At 35.6% G+C, this 24,547-nt stretch overlaps 1 protein-coding gene across 2 annotated transcripts; it reads right to left on the reverse strand.

The window, feature by feature from the left end:
• Positions 1-18,730: 18,730 nt before the first annotated feature.
• LOC113763688 lies at positions 18,731-24,024 on the reverse strand. Of its 2 annotated transcripts, none has more exons than XM_027307586.1 (8): positions 23,789-24,024; positions 22,246-22,377; positions 22,098-22,155; positions 21,812-21,958; positions 21,116-21,703; positions 20,851-20,991; positions 20,645-20,749; positions 18,731-20,437 (listed from the first exon to the last, which is right to left on the reverse strand). In XM_027307586.1, the coding sequence occupies exons 2-8, from the start codon at positions 22,365-22,367 to the stop codon at positions 19,427-19,429; spliced, it is 2,172 nt and encodes a 723-aa protein (XP_027163387.1). In that variant the 5' UTR covers positions 22,368-22,377; positions 23,789-24,024; the 3' UTR covers positions 18,731-19,426. The 2 variants fall into 2 exon arrangements, with proteins under 2 accessions (XP_027163387.1, XP_027163386.1); XM_027307585.1 differs by having other exon boundaries at positions 22,246-22,392.
• Between the last annotated feature and the right edge of the window lie 523 nt (positions 24,025-24,547).

The raw sequence follows: 24,547 nt of genomic DNA on the forward strand, positions 1-24,547 counted from the left end.
TGATGGATCAATAGATAATTCATTAACAATACTTTTGCATACTATTCATAATTACATCAAAAAAATTAAGAATTAAGTTTTTCTACACTGACAGTGTATACATTATTAGTTTTGGATGAATGATAATGTGTAAAATTTAAATTTAAAATCTAATTTTACACATGTTATGGATCCGACGGTGTACTGTATACATTGTTAGTATATATAAGATTTACTCAAAAATTAATGTATCTTAAACATTTAAGTACCATATTAGTCCTTATAAACTTTATATGCAAATTTATGCAATGTGTTAATTTTCGTTAAATAGTATAATATATAAAAAAGAAAAAGAAATAACGTGTATTCTTGGAGATGGTTTTGAGATTTTCATATGATTATACACATACTTAAATTTCATTTTTGATTCAAGACAAAAAAAAAGCAGAAATCTATCTTTACATTAATAATTTATTACTTCTTATCAAATAAATGAATATACCAATGTAACATTAACTTTGTACTAAACAAAGTTACCATATATGGATAAAAGAATAATTTACATTTATTAAATGAGATAAAAGTTGTTAGAAGAGAGAGAAATTATGATTGGTAGGGAGTTAGAAGCAAAAATGGGTAAAACCCAATTTTCCATTAACTCATTAATTTTTTTTTCAATTTTTTTCTATAAAAAGAAGTCAATATTATTAATAAACAAGTTAAAAATTGTTCAACACGATTTGCTCGACAAAGAAAACTACACTAATGACATAAAATACATGAAAAATGTCACAAATATATTTGATTTGAAAAATCATTAGATTTAACACAATTACAAAACAAGAAATGTTACATTATGAATCACAAGCCGTCAAATCTAACCAATTGCACGAGTTGCTCCATAAATATTTGTGCATGTCTATTCCATTAGATATGTTATCGAACTGGTTTAAGTTCAAAACAATGTTAAAATCTGATGAAAAGACAATTTCAAATCTAACATATAGATGAAGACCCCAAAAATTCCAAATGTAATATATAGATCTAAAAAAACTCTTATATATCTATGAAAAAATAACAAAAAACTAAAACAAACCACCAACTAGAATTTTGTCCAACAACTACGTGACCATATGTTGGAGTATTAGAGTAGAAAAAGTAGAGCAAGAGTGAATACTTTTGTATTGCAGAAGTCTGATTTTATTGAGTCATAAGCCATGCTTTTATATCGCATAAAGAAAACAAAATTAGAGAAAATCTGGAAAAAAATCTGCTAGAGATAAGATCCTAGAATCAGAATCATATCAAGTACTTTGACTTATCTATTGCCTAAAAATAGCAAAGTGAATAACTGACTGCTGCAATCTGTTAGCAGTTCCACAAATCATGCTATTCAACACTCCTCCTTGGTTTTGGAACTGCATACTCCAAGTGTTTGCCTCAAAAACTCAAATCTTTCCTTGGGAAGAGCCTTTGTAAAGATATCAGCACTTTGATCTTCTGTTTTGCAGAAAATCAGCTACACTTCTCCCTTATTTTGCAGTTCTCTCAAAAAATAAAGCTTTATCTTGAAATGTTTCGTTCTGCCATGGAACACTGGATTATTGGAAATAGAAATTGCAGCCTCGTTGTCAACAAATATCTAAGTACAATCTTCCTGTTTCATGTGTAGATCAGTCATGAGTTTTCTTATCCAAAGTGCTTGATTCACAGCAGCAGCGGCAGCTACATATTCTGCTTCTGCAGTGGATTGAGCTATGACATCCTGCTTCTTTGAACACCATGAAAAGATTCCAGACCCAAAAGTAAAACAGTAACCTGAGGTGCTCCTCATATCATCAGCACATCCAGCCCAATCACTATCAGAAAAACCATGAAAATTGAAATCTTTAACTTGACTGAACCTTATTCCATAATCAACAGTACCTTTAACGTATCTCAAAATCCTTTTTGCTGCTTGAAAATGAATTTCACTAGCACAGTGCATGTATCTTGATAACAGACTCACTGCCTGCATGATATCTGGCTTGGTTACAGCCAAATACATTAGACAGCCTATTAAGCTTCTATACAGCTCTTCATCAACTTTTTCAGTTCCATCTTCTTTGCAAAACTTCTCCTTTTGATTCATTGGAGTCGCAGTTGATTTACACCCTTCCATATTAAATTTTTTCAGGACCTCCTTTGCATACTTTTGCTGGCATAGAAACAATTCATTTTGCTTCTATTGTATCTCCATACCAAGAAAGAATGTCATCATACCAATATCAGTCATTTCAAAGACATCTTCCATCTCCTTTTTGAACTTATCAATCAACTCATTGCTGCTTCCTGTAACAAGAAGGTCATCAACATATAAAGATATCACAAGTATTTCACCATCAACCTTTTTGATATACAAGGTAAATTCACTCAGACTTTTTTCAAAGCCTAAGTTCATCAAGTGTGCATCAATTCTGCTGTACCAAGACCTCGGTGCCTGTTTTAAACCATACAATGCCTTTTTTAGACGATACACCTTATTTTCTTTTTCTTGAACAGCAAATCCTTCAGGTTGCTCCCCAAAGATTTCTTCCTCCAGGTATCCATTTAGAAAAGCCGACTTAACATCTAATTGATGTATAAGCCAGCCCTTTTGTGCAGCTAGAGCCAACAACATTCATATGGTATCTAATCTGGCAACTGGAGCAAACGTTTCGGAGAAATCTACTCCAAACATCTGAGCATATCCCTAAACGACAAGTCTTGCCTTGTGCTTGTTTACGGAACCATCAGAGTTGAGTTTGGTTCTATAAACCCATTTGACACCTATCACCTTTTTGTGTGTAGGTCTGTCCACCAATTCCCAAGTTTGGTTTTTGTCTATCATCTTGAGCTCCTCCTTCATTGCAACTATCCATTTCTGATCAGTTGCAGCTTCTTTATATCCTGCAGGCTCCATAACAACAACATTACATCTCTGATAAATGTCAGAGAGTAATCTGGTTCCTCTAATAGGTTCTTCATCAACATCATCATTCTCTACCTGCAATTCAAATTTATCTTCATTTTCCCAACTCCAACTGTCTGACTCAAGGAATTTAACATCCCTGCTCACAATTATTTTGTTGCTTTGTGGTGAGTAGATTCTGTAGGCCTTTGAAGATGAGCAATAGCCTACAAAAATCCCCTGCTCTGCTTTCTTGTCTAACTTGTCTCTTTTAACCTGAGAAATATAAGAGTAACACAAACAACCAAAGGTCTTTAGATAAAGCAATTTTGGCTTGCAGCCATACCATGCTTCAAATGGTGTCTTTTTCTGTAGAGCTTTTGTTGGCAATCTGTTTAGTAAAAAAATTGTCGTATTCACAGCCTCCGCCCAAAATTTCTTTGGCAGCCCTTTATCATGCAACAAGCATCTTGTCATCTCCATAAGCATCCTATTTTTACACTCCACCACTCCATTTTGCTGGGGAGTGTAAGGGGCTGTCAGTTGGTGCTCTATGCCTGCATCTTCACAAAATTTGTTGAATTTTTTTGAGGTATATTCAGTTCCATTATCGGACCTGATCACCTGTATGCTGCAACTGCTTTGATTTTCAACCTACGCTTTAAACTTCCAAAAGATGTCAGCAACCTCAGATTTGAATTTCATGAAATAAATCTAACACATTCTAGTGTAATCATCAATGAAGAGAATATAAAACTTACTACCACTCAAAGATGGTGTTTTTTGCCTCCTACATTTGTATGTATCAATTGCAGCTTATGTGTAGCTCTCCAAGTTGTATTTTGGGGAAAAGGAAGCCTTGATTGCCTCCCATATTGACAAGCAGCACATGTAGGAAGTTCTTCATCTAACTTAGGCATACCTTCTACTAAGTTGTTTTTCTTCATGAACAGCAGAACAACATGATGAAAATGGCCCAATCTCTTATGCCAAAGCGCTGCATCATTAATTTCTTTGTGTACAGCCGCTTGCTCCTCTCTAATCAGATCCAAAACAAAACTTTTACCTTTCATTTGAATTCTGAACATTTCTCTGCCTTCTGGATCTTTAATTATGAAGCTTTTATTTTCAAATAGCACCTTATAATCTTTTTCCAATAACTGATGAATACTCAAAAGGTTTTGATCAATTTCTGGAACATATAAAACATCAAAAATTAATTTCAAACCTGTGTACCCTTCAATTGCCACTGTTCCTATGCCTTTTACAGCAAGGTAAGCTCTATTTCCAATCCGGACTCTAGTGATAGCAGTTTTATCAAGCTTTCTGAAAAGCTCTCGATCATAAGTCATATGGTTTGTAGAACCACTACCTATAAGCCAGCTTTCCATGGAGCTATTAGTAGCAAAACATGAAGCTGCAAACAATTGCTCCTCCTAAGGTTGATTCTCAGCAGCCTTGGCTTATCCTTGTTGCTGTTGAGACTTGCATATCTTTTTCACATGCCCTAACTGACCACATTTGTGACATCTTACATTTGGGTTCCACCAACACCTTTTCTGCAGATGATTGGTTTTTTTGCAATAAGGGCAAAGTGGATATACTTGAGATTTGTTATTTCCAGGCACCTTTTTGTTATTTTTCTTGTTCTTGCCCCTGTTGTTGTATTGTGATATGGCTTGAAAGGCACCTTCCACTGATCCTTCTTGCCTCATCAACCTTCTTTGTTCTTGTGCCTGCAGTGCATTTAACAATTCTGCCAAGGTGATACTTGACATATCTTTTGAGTTTTCCAAAGCCGCGATTGTAGCCTCATACTTTTCAGGGATTGTAACTAGAATTTTTTGAACTATTCTAGAATCAGAAAAATCAGTACCAAGGAGTCTTACTTTATTGACTATGTCAAGGAGTCTGTTGGAATAGACCTTGATAGTTTCTGATTCTTTCATCTTCTGCATCTCAAATTCTCGAATCAAGTTCAACACTCGCATCCCTTTGATTTTTTCATCCCCTTCATATTCATTCTTCAAGAAATTCCAGATCTCATGCACCGTTTTCAACATCATGATTCTGGTAAAGATTGTGGATGTGACAGCTGCATATAGACTTGCTCTGGCTTTCGATTTCCTTTGTTTCCTCTCATTATGGTGTTTCATTTGAGCAACTGTTGGATTGTTTGGAAGAGGGAGTACTTCATAATCATCTTCTACATAGGCTTCCATTCTGACAGCCCACATTTGATAATTTGTTCCATCAAATATGGGAGGTCCAAGTTGATAAGTAGAGGAAACTTCTAGATTCATCGTAATAAGGGTAAGTGTTTAAACTCTCTCAATCCTCACAGATCCCTCAAGATGAAAGCTCTGGTACCACTCTGTTGGAGTATTAGAGTAGAAAAAGTAGAGCAAGAGCGAATACTTTTGTATTGCAGAAGTCTGATTTTATTGAGTCATAAGCCATGCTTTTATATAGCATAAAGAAAACAGAATTAGAGAAAATCTGGAAAAAATCTGCTAGAGATAAGATCCTGGAATCAGAATCATATCAAGTACTTTGACTTATCTATTGTCTAAAAATAGCAAAGTGAATAACTGACTACTGCAATCTGTTAGCAGTTCCACAAATCATGCTATTCAACACCATATTTCACAGATTAACTGCTAATTTCACAGATTAAGAGCAATTATCGACTAAATGGTCACGGGTTTACTGATTAAGTTATTTAATGGCCAATTACTGACGAAAAATAGTTTGATGGTCAAAACATGATCTGACCAATAGTTTAGTGGCCGCTGAGATTTTTTGCCCTATATATATATTATAGTATAAAAATGACATCTATATGGGAGTTGGAGTGATAATCATTTATGGAACTAATTCAAACGTTCAAGTAAGACTAAGATTCTGTATCACATAAAAAATCCAAAGGCAAAAAGGGAGCGGCAAATTATTTCATGACTGATAGTAAGAAACATGTACTGCAAGTCATCGAATTACTGTATCACATTATAGGTTTAGTCATACATGCCTTAAACTAGTGCAAAAGAGCTGTATTGGCGGTGGATGCTGGGTTGGTAGCAGCATCGGATTTAGCGATGCTTTGCTGCTTGAGCCAACTAGATAGGAAATTAGTTACTGGGTTGTTGTTTTTTCTTTTCAGATCTTTAAGAATTGAGTGAAACTACAAAGCTAGTTTGTGGACCTTGGTGGACTGCTTCAGTTGCAACTTTTAGTTGTGATATGTAATGATTTATTTGGATGACTTTTATATATTGAAAGTGTATACATCATTACGTTAGATTTATGATATATGTACAAAAGTTGGATTTCAAATTAATAGTGTGCATAGTTGTCATCCATCCAAAACTAATAGTGTATACACTATCAGTATACGAAAGATTAATTTGGATGACTTTTACTTGCAAATTTTAGTCATGACATGTGCATGACTTTAAACAGCATAATCTTGTGTTTTTCTTAACCACCAAAAAAATTTTTTAAAGGAATTTTGAGGAGGAGGAAATCAATTAACAATAGTGACCTTATTAATATTCTTTACAAACATGAAATATATGATGGTTTCTATGAAAAAGGTCTCAATGACTTGTTGTTTTAATTTTTTTGGGCAAATTACATTTTAGCCCCTGTGGTTTCCAAAAAAATCACATAAGCCCTCCCTAATGATTCTAAAAGCTATACATAAATCCCTTTGGTTTGCATTGAAGGGTCAAACAGACGGAAAGCACGCATCGTGACGATTCGTGGACAAAATATCCAAATTACCCTAATATAAATACAAAAAGGGGAGCAGATGAAATCCCTTACTCTAGTCTTTGTCGCGAGAAAGAGAGAAAAAAAGGACCGACGAATGAAGGACAGAAAATTTTAACCCACAAAATTAAATCCCTAGATCTACCATTGAAGATCCAAAAGTAGCTGTGAAAGTGTATCACGAAAGCTATTGTTGTGGCTAGTAAGTTTTTCGACATCAGTTTAGCATATGAGATGCAGTTGAGCATTTTGAATAGAAACTATCGGGCATTGGAAATCTAATAAATCAGTGATTCTGATGCTTAAGCATTGATTAATTTAAAATTTTTCTACTTTGGGATAACTTGTATTATCATGTTTAAACATAGAGTGTTTTATCGGCTAGAATTGAACTTATGCATTAAGATTAGGGTAAAAAAATTGCATAAAGGAGTTCTAAAATCACTCGAATTTCAGCTATATATAGGTAAAATATGATTTTGTTAGTTAGAAAAATGTTGATTAGTGTCGGATTTGGATCAGATTTGGGTGGTTTGGTTGTCAATAATATAGAGTGATTTGGCTACCAAAAAAGTTTTGGCAATTTGGCCATTGACTAATTCTTGTTTGTCGGCATGTTGGCCATTATGTGGTCCATTGAAGTCTGTAATATACTATATGTCCTTTTCTTAATCAGATTGTGTTTTTTTCTTATTATGTGTTTCACTATTTCTAATGCAGGCTTTCAAAATAATGACAACTTCAAAAAGAATTACTATAAAATTGCATTTTGGTAGTATATCATATGGGAACTAGAAACTGTCAATACTGGTAACAACGTTGCCATATTTAAAAATTGTGAGACAAGGAAATTGTCCAGGGATATGTTGTGTAAAATGTAAGGTAGGTATGGTTATGCCTCAAATGTGAACCTATATTTTAAAATACTAGATTGTGGGCTGGATGTTGGAGCAGCTGAAATCAAAGGAGATAAAGAAGTAGAGTTAATGTTAACTGTGCATGAAGGCATTAATTTTGTCAACATATATGCTGAATTGTGTGATAAAATACCTAGTCAAGCTGTTTCTGTTGGAGTAAAAAGTCCTGTTAAAAGTGCCACCACAGATGCCCCATATCTTGTGACCTGTCATGATGATAATAGAAACAACCTGTTAGGCAAGAGTGGGGCAAAAAATGTGACATCTGATGAAGATACCCCTAAAAAGTTAGCAAACAAAAAGGGGAAACAAATAGTCAAGAAGTCAGTCAGAAGACCTGCCACAGAAGCTAGAAACAAAAAACACAGCAAAGCAATCACAAAATCAGCAAAGGAAAAAGGTAAAAAAGCTGTAGTGGAGCAAGATGAAGCTGGAAACAAAAAGCACAACAAAGTAGTCACAAAATCAGCAAAGGAAAAAGGTAAAAAAGCTATAGAGGAGCAAGATGAAGCTGGAGAACAGCCTACAGGTGAAGATGATGATAGCGATGTCAGATCTGATAGTTTAGAAGAACCTGAATGGTTGAAAGAGGGATTAGAAGGACCAGAAGGTGAGAATATTTTTGCAAACATAGCAAAGGCTAACGAAATAGAAAATCAACAGCAGCCAAAATGCACAATTGAAGAACCAGCAACAGCAAAGCAGACATATACATTAGAGGATCTGCCACCACCGGGATATGATAAGAACACTTTTGAAGAAGGGAAGAGTCCTAAAACTAATACTAATGAAGACTGGAATGAATTTGTTGTTGATGATGAAGAACTGCTTAACATTATGTAGAGAGACGATGAAAGAAATGGGAAAGGTAATGGCTGTCAAGATTTTAATGTTGTAGTTGAGTTCACAAAATCAAGTTTTGAGTTGAAAGTTGGGGATAAATTTAAGAACTTACGGGCCTTTAGAGAAACACTTATGGAATGGAATGTCAAAAAAGACTATACCATCAAGTACAAAAAAAAATGAAAAAGCAAAAGTTATTGCCATGTACAAAAAAAGGTTGTTTCGGGAGGATACGGGCAAGCCCAATTAAAAAAGAAAGCACTTTTCAAATCAAATCAATAAAGGGAGTGCATGCATGTGGAAGAGAATACAACAACCATCATGCAAATGCAAGATATTTGAGCAAAAAATATCTAGACAGGTTTAGGGATGATCCAAATTCTTCTATTGAAGGATTTGTCAAATTGTGAGGAGAGAGATTATGGTTGACATAAGCATTAGATAGGCTTATAGAGCTAAAAAGTTGCCAAGAGAGGCACTACAAGGGAATGATATGAGACCGTATCATGTCTTTAGATATTATGCTACAACCTTGTTGATCCGAAATCCTGATAGCCATATTACCCTGCACGTGGCTAGACTGGATGACAATGAGGTTAGGACATTTGAAAGAATGTACTGGAGTTTAAGTGCAATGAAGAATGGGTTTTTAGCTGGTTGTTGATCAATAATTGGATTAGATGGCTGCTTTTTAAAAAGCCCATTTGGTGGACAGCTTTTGACAGCTATAGGTAGCGATGAAAATGATAACATGTTTCCCTTGGCAATTGCTGTAGTAGAAACTGAGAGATATGACTCATGGAAATGGTTTTTAATGGAGTTGAAAACTAAATTTGGTGTTGGAAATAGAGCTTCATGGACATTCATATCTGATAGGTTAGTGAGTGCAATTGATGATGTGTTTCTTGAATCAGAGCATAGGTACAGCCTTCGCCATATATATCAAAACTTCAAACAAAAGTTCAAGACCAAGGAGTTGAAGGAGTCCTTTTGGGCAGCTGCTTCTGCTGGGAACATTCATGACTTTAAGACAGTAATGGATCAATTGGAAAGGGCTGATCCAAAGGTGAGAGGAGCTATGAATGCAGCAGGTTGGTTAAGTAGGATTCCTGCGCATTTATGGTCCAGGTCACACTTCAGCTCCTCATGCAAGAGTGATATTCTTGTTAATAATTTGAATGAGTCGTTTAATTCCTACATATTTCCAGTAAGAGATTCTACAATCATCTCCATGTTTGAGTGGATAAGAAGAAAATAGATGTAGAGGCTAAATGTGAAAAAGAAAGGCATGAAAAAGTATCAAGAGAACCTCTGTCCAAACATACAAGAACGACTCGAAAAGAACAAGTTGAACAGTAGGTCATAACTCATTATTCTCGAGATGCTGAGTATGAAGTGGACTGTGGGACTAGAGGATATGTTGTTAATATAAGTCGTAGAACATGCACATGTGGACTATGACAACTAACTGGGATTCCATGCCCATATTCTATTGTTATTATTCAAAGGGATAAATCAGAGCCTGAATGCTATGTTGATCCTTGTTATAGCAAAGAAGCATACTTGAGCACCTACAACTACACTATAGCTGCAATGCCCTCTAAAGAGTATTGGGATTCAAAAGGAGCTGAACAGGTGAATCCTTAAAAGATTAGAAACAACCTGGAAGGCCCAAGAAAGTGAGAAGAAGAGAAGCTGATGAAATTAGAAGCACTACATCTACAAGACTAGTTGTACACTATAAGAAGTATTTTAGGCCAGGATATAATTCTAAGACTTGTAAATTCCCAGTCCATCCAAAGTCTAGGTTTTATAAGGTAAATTTTAGTAGTTGTTAATTTGTAATCAGTGTTACCATCTCTTTTCTATTTTACCTAAATCTGTAGTTAATTTGCTACTATTAAAATAGGCGCCTGGTGGAGCTAGTGATGCTGGAAATGCAAGTAATGATGTTGCAAATGAAACAGATATTGCATTATGCAACAAGTATTGGATCTGTCTCACAACAGGATTCAGTGTCATAGGTACTATTAATGATGCTGATTATTACTTTGTTAACTGCAATTTACTGACTTAAATCTATTTATTTATGCAGTCTTGTGCAACTTCTGCTGCTGAACCAGTTTTAGATACTAGAAGATCAACTTCTGCTGTTGAACCTGTTTTGGATACTAGAAGATCAACTAGAGTCAGAAAACTTGTACCAACAATTGCAAGTTTGAGGGCTAAGAGAGCTAAACGTGTTTGATGACCATTGGTAAAGGAGCTGAAATTGCTGAAATTAAATTAAGTTATTTGTCTTCAATGCTTTTTGTTAATAGTTTGTTGCTGGACTTTTTGTTGTATCTCGGTGTCTGCTAGACTTTTTGATTAGCTACTTATGTACCTTATTTTGTTTTGTAAAAACTGGTTGATGTATTACCAGATTTTTGTGAACTGCTGGACAACTATTTTGTCAAATGAATCCAAAGTTCAAACTATGAGTACCAAAGCAGGTTCATGCCAACTGGAAATCTTGTTTGCCCATTTATATCAATTGACTACCAAAATAGGTTCATTCATTCATTGAAGACAACAAAGTAATCCATTTGAAGACAACAGGTCCAGATTTACAGCATTTTCATAGCCATAATTCGTCTGATATATTTTCGCTTGAACATCAAAACGAGAAATGATAGCACATATATAGCAAACAAGCACCCACACAAATCTTCATGACTCCCAAGGTTTCTTCAATGTTTTTCATTTTCCTCAAATATAAACCACTATTCACGCGCAAGCTGATTGGGTTTAAAATATATGTTAATTTTATTAATGTTCTCTCTCTCACGGGATTAGATATTTCACTAATTCATTGTTTTTGTAGGAATTTTGATAATTGGTGGCTATCGTGGGGCTTAAAGTTTAAAGAGATAATTGTTGAAAATTTTTTACCTGTTGGACGAGGGTGCGCCTAATTCCAGCTTTCAATTTTAGATTCTCGAGATTTGGTGCACGTGGGAAGCTTCCAAAAATGCATCAAAGCTAATTTCCTAAATTGTTGGGATTGACTCCTTCAATTGGGATGATTAGTAGTCTACTAGTATTAAGAGATTTCCTTGTTATCTTTTAATCATTAGAATGTCTGTTAAGATATGATAGGGGAGAATCAATTAGTTGGCTACAAATTAGGAATCTAGTGGGGTCACTCTTGACTAAAAAAGGGCAGAGTCAGTTGTTTGATGGAGTGTCTTGATTTTTGGGAGGAGTAGTCGAGAACTGGAGAGAGAGGAATTTTCGGCAGTTCGCTTTTACTTTGCGTTTCTCTATTTTTTTCTGAAAATTTCTATGAAGAAAACACTCTTTGTTCTTTCCTGGCTATTTGGTGGAAATTCCTCTATGACACGTAACTAAACCCTCAATCTATTCAAAAGTCAACTCAAAGGCATGGTCCAGAATCACATGTGAGATCGAATCGGTTTTTCCTATTTTCCTTTCTTTATCACTATTTTTATTTTTTCTAAATTACGTGTTTACGATTACTTGGTTGATCGAATGTCTTGGGCCCGATGTTTGTATTAGCCGAATAATCTATTGCCAAATTAACTAAATTGAATCCGTAATTGTTCCTTTGGTTAATACTAGTGGCAACCAATATAATTGGATTTATGTTGGGGAAACATAAAATCTAACTTAAATAATCCCTCTTAGCGTGTTTATTGGTTAGGGTTGGATTTTTCTAATTATTAATGCAATCGAGAAATTAAACTCCTATGGTCGTACCTAGGGTTATTTTCTGGTTAGGGAAATAGTCAATAGTCATACCTTGACTGTCGAAAGAATAAGGAAAAACTGGTTACCAGAGCTGGTTGGTAGCTTTAACTAATCTAGTAATAGAGGAATAGAATATCTTTGCGTCAGTGATTATGTATTTGGACCAGTCCTGAGAAGTTGGACCTTTGAGTAGAATTTTATTCACCATTGTTTCTATCTAATTACTCCTTTTTGCTATTGTTGAGTTAATCAAATTGCATTTAATTCTTATTGTTCTTTATTATTGGCCATTTAAACCCCCATTTTCCTTAGCTTAAAAAGAAACAAATTCTTGTCCATTCTCTGAGGAGACGACCCTGTTTGTCACTGTCTACGAGTTAATAATTCTCTGTCAGCTAGTCAATTCTGGTATATCAGATTAAGCAAACTCTTCGGAGCCAGGGTGAATCAAGTAACCCATTGCACATCCAGAGTTCCTGCTCCAATACCTGGAATTGATTGTTGACTGCCTTTGGTGATAGTTAGATTTTTTTTATTATTGCACAGGTTCGACACCTGTCACAAGCCTTCCAAATCTGAACCATCAATACTTGATTCTCCACTAAAGATTTCTTTGGTTGGAACATTCAAATCACTAGTGTAATTTTGTCTTATTCTCCTTGTTGGATTGCACCATGAGAAAAATTCACAAGTTTTTGTCGCACAAACAAAATATAGCCTTCATTTTGAAGGTTTGTCGGATTCAACAATCTGTACCACTGCTTTTCTCCCACATGCACAATGTAGATATTGGTACCTTAGATCTTGAGTGCTTCCGCCAGCACTGCTTGAGCATGACATCTAGAGTTTATTGAAAAAAAAATTAATAATCCATTCAAGTTATATTTCAAGAAAAAAGAAATGACTGCACCTTGATATTATAATTCACCTTTAGATCTTCTTCTTTCTAAATCTTGGTTTGGTTTCTTCAGTAAATGTATTGCCTTCACCAAGATTCAATGGAAAGTGTACTTTCATTTCATGAAAAAAGATGAGTACAAATCTGAGGCTTTATTGGGTGCGTTAAATTGGTCAGGGGTAATATGGGAATGTTTTTAATGCTACCAGTAGTACAATCATTTAAGCCACTAATCGTCACGATGGGTGCTTTTCATCTGTTTGACACTTCAATCCCAACCACAGGGGGTTTATGTATAGCTTTTAAAATCATTTTTTGGGAGGGGGGGTTAAGTGGTTTTTCTAGAAACCATAGGGGATAAAATGTAATTTACCCTTTTTTTCGATTGACTTGACATAAAAAAGGCCTCCAATGTTTTCAGAAATTCACGGTTTGTTGAAATTGATTATGCATCTCTCCATTTTGTAAACAAGTTTCTTAGCATCCCAAAACTGTAGGAACAAAATGCATATAATGATCTCGGTAAAAACTGAAACAGATAGAAGGTGCATTTTTGAGCACTAGATATTCGTAGAAAGTTGAGACGAAATTCATAATCTATGAATAGAGGTGTTTCCATTATGTAACAGAATGGGTAATAGATGCAAATCTTTATTATAATAGAATAGGTAATAGATGCAAATCTTTATTATGCGGGTGTAAATAAGAAATTTTGAGTTTAAATTCTCTCGCTTATAAAAAAAAAATAAAGATAATAAATCTAAAGAACTTTAGAAGAAACCCTTGAATACACTCAAGGAAACGTTGATGAATTCAAGTGACAAAGTGTTTATTGTGATTTGTGATAAAGTATATCAAAAGCTTGACAAGAATGAAATACAACCACCCTAAATTGTACCTCCAAAAGGGCTAGTAAGCTAGTAGAAAAGAATTAGAAAAAGTTAAATAATAGCTTAAGAGAACTATTTATTAATTACGAAATACTAAGAAAACTTCTCATGCAGCCAACATAGCATCAGGCCCGAAGACAAACTTCGCATGCAACCGACATCGGATCCGGTTGAAAACCATGTTGTCACGTATAAAAGTAGGAAATAATAATAAAAACAAATTAAAATAATTAAACAGAATTATGATGACTATCCAAATTATGGACCCTAAAAAGTTTTGGGCAACTATATGGAGGGGCATAGGTTTAGGGTGCTTTTGACAAAATTGAAATTTGAAAACTGAAATCTAAAATTTGAAATTTGAATCTATTAATTTATTGAATAGTTTTTTTTTTCCAGAGATGATAACTACTGTATAACCTAATTTATCCTACACTAGAGGGAGGGGACGGACTTAAGGAGGTTCAGGAATAACTCGGAGGGGATTGAACCACCACTGGACCAGACGGGTACGTAGCACACCCATCTAGATTTTTTACGTAAAATCACTTTTTAATATGGCAATTGGTGGGAGGCAAGGGTTCACCCACCCCACCAAGCTTTAATGCTTTGGTGGTGGCTACCAGCCCAAAGGCTGGTGGTTAATTTATTGAATAGTTAAGTACTAAATTTGATACATTTAAGCGTACATCATATTAAGTGATAACTAAATAACTTATCTATTATTTTTTGAAATTAAGTTTTGTCTAAAAAATTCAATGCTACTTAATTAATTCAAATGCTTTATTTTTCGTTATCAAACTCAATTGAACATATCATTTGAATCCATTAATTCAGATGTTCTATTTTTTGTGTTCCTTGTTCTAAATCTGATCATCGAACACCTTTTTGGTGAAAATCATTAATCAGTTTGACTTCTAAAATGTCAATTTTAGGCTTTATAGACACCGTTTACGCATAATGAACTAATCGTAATATTATTGTTACTTGCATGGTACCAACTGTAGAGGAAGGAAGGAGATCATAGGGTGACCTGCATTCCAAGAGTCCAATCGATTCGAATTGCTGATTTTCCTAGGGAACTATTCGACCATGGTGAAAGTCAGATTGTGGCCGGCGGAGCTCTAGAAGTTATTCCTGTGGCAGCCAAGGCAGTTTATCTTCTATTGAGCTGTGCCTATGAACTGGAGTCTCAACTCCCAAGTCATAGACAGTCTCAAGGCAGAATTGCCTAATCCCATTTACTCCGTAGGCCTAGCAATACCTTCTTTCAAGATGAAAAACAGCAGCAACAACAACTATATTGCATGGTTAGATGCTCAACCTAGCTAGAGCCTCCGTATTGTACATTGCTCAAGGGACCTTTCTATCTGCATCCGACGAGCAGTTGGCTGAGATAATTGCTGGAGTTCTTGACATTGGGATTAGATTCTTTTGGGCGGTAGCCCGCGAAGACATATCTATGTTTCAAGCAAGTTGTGGTGATACTGGTAAAGGACTAGTTGTGCCTTGGTGCGACCAACTGAAAGTATTGTACCACCCACCCCTCAATAGGTGGATTCTGATCTCATTGCGGGTGGAATTCTGCTAAAGAAAGTGCATTTGCTGGCATTCCAATACTTACATTCCCATCAGCATGGGATCAGTACACAGACAGCAAGCAGATCGTGGAAAACTGGAAAATTGGTTGGAGGGTAAAGAGAGACGATGGAGGTATGGTGAGAAGAGAAGAAATTTCCAGGATTTTGAAGAGGTTTATGGACTTGGAATGTGATGAAGGGAAAGAAATTAGGAGAAGAGCCCAACGAATCAAGGAGATCTGCCAACAGGCAACAGCAGAAGGTGGATCTTCTGAACTTGAGATTAAAGCTTTCCTCGAGGACATAGCAAAATTCTCAGAGTTCTTAGGACGCAATTGCAGATTCTTTTTTATTTCATCTCAGGATCATAATATGACCACTGTACGATGGTGAAAAGCAACAATCTTGCAAAAGATTAGAAAGCTAAGAACATATAGACAAAGCTTAAACTAGAGATCATATAGATTGCAGAAGTCCTGGATAGAAAACACTATGAGAGTTAAAATCGACCTCCTCCTTCTCATTCTGCCATACATCGACAAAAAATCACTGAATTTGCTAATTTCACGAACTTATCACTTCAAATCATGCTTTGATAAATCAAAACTACTGAATTCTACTAGAAGAAAAGAACATATAATTTGTAATTAAATATTAAAATTACTTTTGAACTTGATAATTTAGAAGTTCTGAATAGCAAGCAAACTTAATCTCCAAATACATAGGCTGTTGCAAAGCATGCGACTTTTCATTATTCAGAAGTCATCTTTTTACCAGGAATCTGATTTATTAAATCATTTATAACAGCATCGACTAGAAAACTATTCTATTCACTAACAGATTACGTAACAAGCAAGAAACTTGGATAAAAAGTCTTACCCAAAAAAAAAAAAATGAAATACCAGCCACACGGCAATATTTAATAAAGTAAAATTGTAAATGGGAATTTAAATTTGATGTTCTTTGCCGAATAAAAATCAGCAGAATATCTAGCTCATACAAAACTAGTCAAAATTGCCCGAAGAATTACCTCTTTGATTGGCCCAAAGAGGAAAAAAAAAACTCAACAGTCAAAAATTAACCAAAGAGGTAACCCTTTCAGATGAAGGAAATATTAAAATTGATATTGCTGCCAAGAGGAAGAAGAAGGGTTGTAAGTTAAGGGCTGCGGTGAATGGTATTCAGGTCCAAAAGCTTGCGGTGGCAGTGGGCACAACTGAGGCAGACTGCCTTCATCAAACCGGTGAGGCGCAAGCGTAGTGGATTGCATCGATGGTCCTGCAGAGAAATTCATGCCTTGCATCAATGGTAATCCAGATAAATTCATGCCCTGAATCAATGGTAATTGAGGGAAATTCATGACTTGCAATTGAGGCATCACGCTCAACATTCCAGTTTGATAATTACTGCTGTCAAACCAGGGAAATTGATGAGGGAATTGAACGTTGGGAAATTGAACATTATGGATTCCTACGTTGGATAAATTGATTCCACCGTCAAAATTATTAGAACTGTTGAAGTTGAACTGCATAGGAACATGTTGGACAATCTCCTGATTAGCTGATGCTCCTCCCAATAATCCCATCTCAGAATTGTCTGAAGAATTACCAAATATTTGTGGGTTTTCAAACAAATTTTGTTTGAACATCGTTTCCAAAGAGGGGACACTCTGTTCTGGTGCTGCACCTAATTGGGGTTTTCCAGTGCCTTGGGAATCTGATGCTTCTCCCACCTCCGGCACGTTCCATAATTCAGTAAAATACTTCTCGTGCAGTGTTTCTTCTTCACCATAAAAATAAGCAACTTCTTTACCCTTATTTTCACTCAAGAAACCCTTTTTCTTCTCCAAAGATTCAAGCTTTGAATTAATCACTTTTACAATATCTTCAGCAAAGGCCTTTGATGAACTATTTTCCCCCTTCTCCTCTTGTTTTCTGCAGCCGTTGTTGGAACCAAAATCTTCATCAATCTTAGCCTTTTCTGCCGCATTATCAACAGCCTTTCCAACCTTGACACTTGATTCAGAGAACCTCTTGATCTGGCAGCCTTTCTTGGCAGCCAAATCTGTGTACATGGCTATGATTTGTCGTACATCATCAGGGTTTCTAGGCCAAGTCTCAACCTGCCCACTTGGTCCAACAACAACGATGCAAGCCTTGATACCACACAACACAGATAGTTCCATTGTCTTCTTCTTAATACACTCTTTTCTTTTCTTGCAACGCAAGCTTTCAACTTTGGTGCCATGCTTCGTTTTCTTGGAACACGAGCTTTCGGCCTCGGTGGCCTGCTTGTCTTCGTTCATCATGGAATTGTGCTCTAGGTTAGTGCTGGCCACCATGGCTGTTGCTTGCTTTCTAATATTAGTAATTGTCACTTGAGCAACGGCTAAACTTGGGACATAAATAAGGTGACAAAGAGTGTAGTTTCCTAAAGTGAAGTAACAGGAATTTTTAGGAAATTTTAATGAGCTTTCAGGCAATATTTTTTCTTTCCTGCTATAGAAACTTGACAAAATTCCATTGTCCCTTCATCCTTGAAAATTTTTTCTTTTTACTCTAAGCCTTTCAATATTTTTTATGATATTTTTAGGTTGATTTACTAGATTTAACTTCTTAATGGATGTTTTGAGTACTACGTATTATTCTCTTACAACTTTATTTTTTGTCTCAAGAAAATTCTCTTAACAGACATTAAGGATGCTGAATATTACCTATTATTTCCTTAGAACTTTATTTGTTGTCTCAAGAATTAAAAAAAAAACTTAATAAACATGTTGAGTCATAAAACTGCCTTATTATGTTTTGCACAATTTGACTCTTGCTATTATTTTGTTGAAATCACAAATTGTGGTGAGAAAGAACTTACAAGTACAGAAATTGGGTTTAAAATCTTTTATTTTGATTTGCTATTAGATACTAAGACTGAATAGTTAAGCAAAACAAGAATAAAAGAAATTAACGTGGATCGTAATTTTAAGATGACACAAGTGGAATAACAATTTCCTATGAATAAGTTCCTCCCGTCCTCCCCTTCAACCACCAAAAATTCAGAGTCCACCATCACATAAAGAATATGCTCGATGAATTACTGCTTTCATGTGGAATATGTTAACGTTTCTTCTGTTCATAAATGCAAATGAGCACGTAAGGTTAGGAGGAGCAAAAAGATGTAAAAGGACTAGTGAATCTATGCACTATTTATGTCAAACTTCTACCCAATATAGAACAACTATAAGTACTCTCCACATTGACAAGCATTCAGCCAATGACCGACACTATTTTAGTTGCATTCTTACAATGGAGAGATTTGGACTATAGTGTTCCCATTTGTCAAAAACCAGATGTTCACTAATTTAGCATCTGAACTTGACAAGTGATCAGAAAGCTGAACCACAATAAGCATGAAAATCTGAACTTTTAGTATAACTAAAATCCTGTAACAAATTATGATTAACATCTGCATCTGATGTACTGGGATCACAGTGCAATTCATTCAGCATAATCATAATTAATGTTGTTAAAGGCACCTTCAGCATTGCAACTCCTCTGTACGGGATTTCTGCAATTTTCTCCAGTGAGAAAGTACCTCACAAGAACAACACTACTGCAGCTGAATTTTAAGACCATCTTTCCCACTTTTCTCTGCCACCCTGGCAGAGTTGAGTTTCCTATCAGCTTTCAGAGACAACTCTGCCTGGGATGTTTTGAACAGAATCAAACTCTTTCTTTTGTATTGCCAATTCTAAAATTCTTCTCTTAAAGTCTCAAGTTCCTGCACTTCTCCAGCTTTTACCCTTTCAAATCAACCCGATCTGCCCCTACTTCCATTTGATTCAGAATCAAATTAAGCTATTTAATATGACTCTACCCTTGAAAAGCAATATTTTCAAGTTTTTCACCAACAAAATTTCGAATAGTAGCAAATTTGTTTTGTGCCAATTCTACCTTTTGCAAAAGCTCTAGGATCAATTTTTCTTTTTCATCCAGTTTCTTAAACCTCTTCTCAACCCACTTTCTCCTTGAAATGAGTTCTTCAGAATTTTTACTTGCTGATTCTTGAACAGGCTTCAAGTCAGTCTCCCCAGACTCAAGTTCACCGAAGAATCCACTGACAGAATTCTGGATCATTTTTACATGGCCTTCAAAATCCTTCCATTCAAGCATCACGAAATCCATCACGCTTTGGAGGTTGTTTTTCTTTTCTTCAATGAGCTCCACAGCATCAATCTTATCCACGACACCAATAATCTCAGTTGGACTACTTTCTACTGAGAGGGGAGATTTTACTGACACCTCTATTTCTTGGTTATTGCCCACTTGCAGATCCATCTGGTGCGTTTTCAGTGCTGACAAGTTTACACCATCATCAGTTGGCACAGGTGCATATACAGTTGCTTCAGCATTTGGTAGCGAAGCATCCTCTCCCAGAATTTCTTGTACATGCACTGGCAAATCACCTAGCAGTCTCAACTCATGTTTTCTCAAATCTTCTCCATTCTTTTGCGAGCTTTTCTCTGTGAATGTCAAATCTTCTTCTTCTTCTCCTCCTTCAGGGATAAATGTGAGCACATCTTCAGCTGTTTCTTTAAATGGTATTTCAGTATCCAAATTATTATTCACCCATTTTTGCACACCCAGCTCATTTTCATTCTCAAACTGATTAAATGACTGCTGCTGAACCAATGATTTCCCAGCCCTGGCTCTTTTCACTCCCACAGTTAATTTGCTCCTTCTGTTCCCATTCAATAAAATATCCTCTGATCTACTACAATCATGATGCACCGCTGTGCTACTTTTACCACAGAGAAGTTCACCCACATTTACTACCCTGCTTTGGAAGGTCAGAGGTACATTGGATATTGCAGCAAGCACAGCCTGAACAAGTAATATTCATATCTCAGCATTCAAAACTGAAAATTTTCTAGCTACTAAAAACATCAGCATGTCTTGCTGACATGCTAACATAAGATTCAATTACAGCATAGATTTCTTGTTATCTCATATCAACTCACAAGACTATCATCACAAGAAATCATAATCAAAGGGTTTCAAACAGAAACTAGGATGTATATATTATAATACCGCAACATCTACAAAGCCGCTGTTTGCTAATCTGACAAATAGCTCATCACGCAAATCAACGACATCATGGCATGTGTTGACATTATCATCAAACTGTGCCTCAACCTGTAATGCATCAACTGTAACAGTTAACAACATAGAAATGATAATCTCAAACAAGCTTTATTTGATTGCAGAAGACATATGACTATGCAATTACTTACTACCTTTCCAAAACCGTACTGCCTGTGGGTATTCATCTCTATGTTAATTCTTTCCTGGATTACACTATCAGTCCACGCCTTCACACGTGGCATTGTCCTAGGTACATGGTGATTTAGGATGCTAACACGGTCCAGATAGAATACCTATCAAACATATTACTATTAGCATACCGTCCAACCAATAACATATGAATTATGAAAAGCAAATTGCAAATTAAACATTTTCCTATTAATTAATTGCATCAACTGTAGAATTGACAACACTTGCCATCAAGAAAAAAATACATCCTCCAACATATTTTCTTCTTTTTAGCTGGAAATCTTGTAACTGCGAGCATAGCTTGATGCGAACATACTCTGCCCAATTCATATTTCTAATTTCTTCAACTGAATGCAAACATCTCCAGAGTTTCGTAGTATGTTCAGCCCTTTTGCTTGGGGCCAGCAAGCATCCGCACACAAATATCACAAACTTCTTCTTAAATTCTTCCCCTGATTCCATACTAATCAACTCCTCAAGAAGATCAATCCATTTGTACCTTCTTGGAATAATATCTACCTCCTCTTCTGATGCATCCTCATCTTCTTTTGGAATCGGCCCATTACCGGGAATCCCTAGTGTGATTTCTACGTCACGCGCTGTGACCTGTAGGATCTGTCCTCCATCCAACTGAATATGGCATTGGGTGGGATTGAAATGTTGGATCAACCATGTAAGCAAACAGGATGGCATTGAATGGCATTGTATCTCTAATAGGCCACCAAAGCCTATCTCTCTGATTGCTTCCTTTTTGATGTCATCTAGTTTAGAAACCAGTTTCAACAACTGGCATGGTGAGGATCGGATGGTAATTTCCTACATATAATTTAACAAATGTTTATCACTCTCTGTATTTAATCAGACAATGCCAAAACAATTTACATATACCATATGATCAATGCAATTAAAATTACAACTTCTTACTCGCTTGGCTCTGTCAAAACTGGTACTCTTGCCTAGTTTTTCGATGCTTTCTTTGTAAATCTGCAAGTCCTCTTTATATTTATTCATCAATTGTGCCTTCTCAGCCTCACTAAGTTTTTCCCATGCTTGTTTGGCACTTGCATTCCCCTGTTTAGAACCGTAAATTATGGAGATTCATTATGAATCATTCCACATATAAGATCTCTTAGTCATAGCATTAACCGGATGATTTTATACATAGCTTCCATATAGTTTTTCATTACATGCAACCCCAAAACCAAATTACCTTGCTACCGCAAACTCCAGCTCCATTTTGACCTTTGAGATTCTCAAAATGCTGCTTCCTGTCCATAGAAACAGTAACTATCAGCATCAGTTTATGATATTTTTGTTTCGGTAAACATAGCCACCAATGGCATACAAATCCTAATCACCTAAACAGAATAAATGGATGGATTGGTCGCTTGGGCTTGGTGATATCTTGGTCTTCCTCTCCCCTTCTAGTCCTCTGTTGACCTTTTTCATGAAATTCCTTTAGCTTTCTTTTGCGTGGCATGTTGCATATCCTTCAATATTAAACGCTGTCAACATATTACCAAAGTATTAACATCATTACTTTCCATGCGTATGTAACTGCAAATAACTGTCAATCATCAATCTAAATATGCCCATCATCAGATACAAGTATTCTACCACCTTAAGATAAATATACAAATAACTATTCAACAGATCGTATTAGAGAATTCATAGGTATGTAATGGTCCACCACCATATGTGACTCATGCTATGTATCTTTCAGCCAATTTGGCACTTTCATTTTGTTATTCTAAGACACAAATTTTTGTATATGCTATTCTTATCCTCATTCAAGGAAACACAGCCTACCTGCTAACTCAATCACTTTTTAATCAGCATAACTGTGTTGAAAAGAATATGTAAATTTTCACATGACAGATGTACAATTCCAACTGATATTCTACATTCTCAAACTACATTTTGTCCTTCCTCAATATTAAACACTGTCAACAAAATTACAACAGTATCAACATATGTAACTGCAAATTACTGTCAACCATCAATATAAATTTGCCTATCATCAAATACAAGTAGTCTACCACCTTAAAAAAACATCTTCAACAAATTGTATAAGAGAATAGATACGTATTGGTCCACCATATGTGACTCATGCTATGTATCTTTCTGCAAATTTGGCACTTCCATTTTGTTATTCCAAGACTCAAATTTTTGTATATGATATTCTTATCCTCATTCAAGGAAACACAGCCTACCTATTAACTGAATCACTCTCTAGTCAGTATAACAATGTTGAAAAGAATATGTAAATTTTCACATAACAGATGTACACTTTCAACTGATATTCTACATTCTCAAACTACATGTTTGCAAAAACACCAGCTAATATAATGTACAATCAGCATTCTCAATTACGTCTGAATTTAGTTTATTCATTGAAAGGAAGGATACTGATTCATATAAGTTAGGAAAATTTCTCGAACACATTCATCCCGTTACCAATCCTCACAACACTAAAAATACACCATTAGACAGTGAGAGTATGGCCTTTTGGGACCAATCACATGTTGTATGATTTCATCTACTGGATATATTTTAACATATATTCTTAGCATGCCATTATCCAAAAAAGACATTTTAAATTCACAATTAACCATTGTATATTTTTTGAACTGATATTGTCCATCCCCAAACTTCAAAGATTTTTTCGAAGTTCTTGAACAGCTACTGTTGGATTAAAAAATCACATACTTCAACCACACCAAAAAAACAATTTCAGCAGAGCAGATATACAAAGGCAGAAAAAAAAAGTAAAAATCTGAAATATGCCAAAAACCTTCTCTGGATTAGAGATTTAACACCCACGTACAAATTCAATCCACCAGAATATGCAATTTCTTGATTACTAAAGTATCAGGTCATTTCGCGATTACTATCTCTTACCTTGCCAAAAACACGACGATCACAATTCTGCAACTGAACAATTGATTGCTGACCGGGTTTTGCTTGTATGGATTGATGATCACCAGATTAGTCCGCAGATTTTAGGATCAATTGGCTGGCAAGCTTGAGATGGGTTTTTAGTTTTCTTTCGAGGATTGCTTCTAACTTTCAGAGAAATGGTGAGATTTTGGCAGATTGGTACGATTCATGGCATGAAAGACTTCTGCCGGTGAAGGGGAATATTAGTACGAGGATAGCCGACTAATAAGACTTTAACGTGTAATTAAGTAGTTGTACTTTTGATTGAATTCTTTTTTCCGAAGCCCAAAGAGCCGAGGAACCCAAAAGCCGGTATCCTTTGATTGAATTCTTGGAGTCTTACACATTAGACCTCTTTTGGACCGTTGATGAGGTCAACATCTAATGGCTCTTAATAAGTCGCCTTTGTTCAGTTTTTTGTTGTTGTTCTTGATCAGTATTGGACATTTACGTACTACCTCAGTCTTATCGAAAGTAGGCCTGTCAAAAGGCCAATCCGAGCTTGGCTTTAACAGGTTGAAATCCGACTCATATAGTAGTATTACTTTCGAATTTCGAGTAATGAGGTTTGGATCGATAAATGTGAGATTCATCTTTGCCTCACAAAATATTCGGAACGTGAGACTTATTCGAATTTAGTACAAACTTATTTATTGTTCTTTAATTTTTTTAATATAATTACGTTAACTATTAAGTTCTAAACTTAATTTAACATCCATA

This window comes from Coffea eugenioides, chromosome 2 (assembly GCF_003713205.1).
Source record: "Coffea eugenioides isolate CCC68of chromosome 2, Ceug_1.0, whole genome shotgun sequence".
NCBI classification, from domain to species: Eukaryota; Viridiplantae; Streptophyta; class Magnoliopsida; order Gentianales; family Rubiaceae; genus Coffea; species Coffea eugenioides.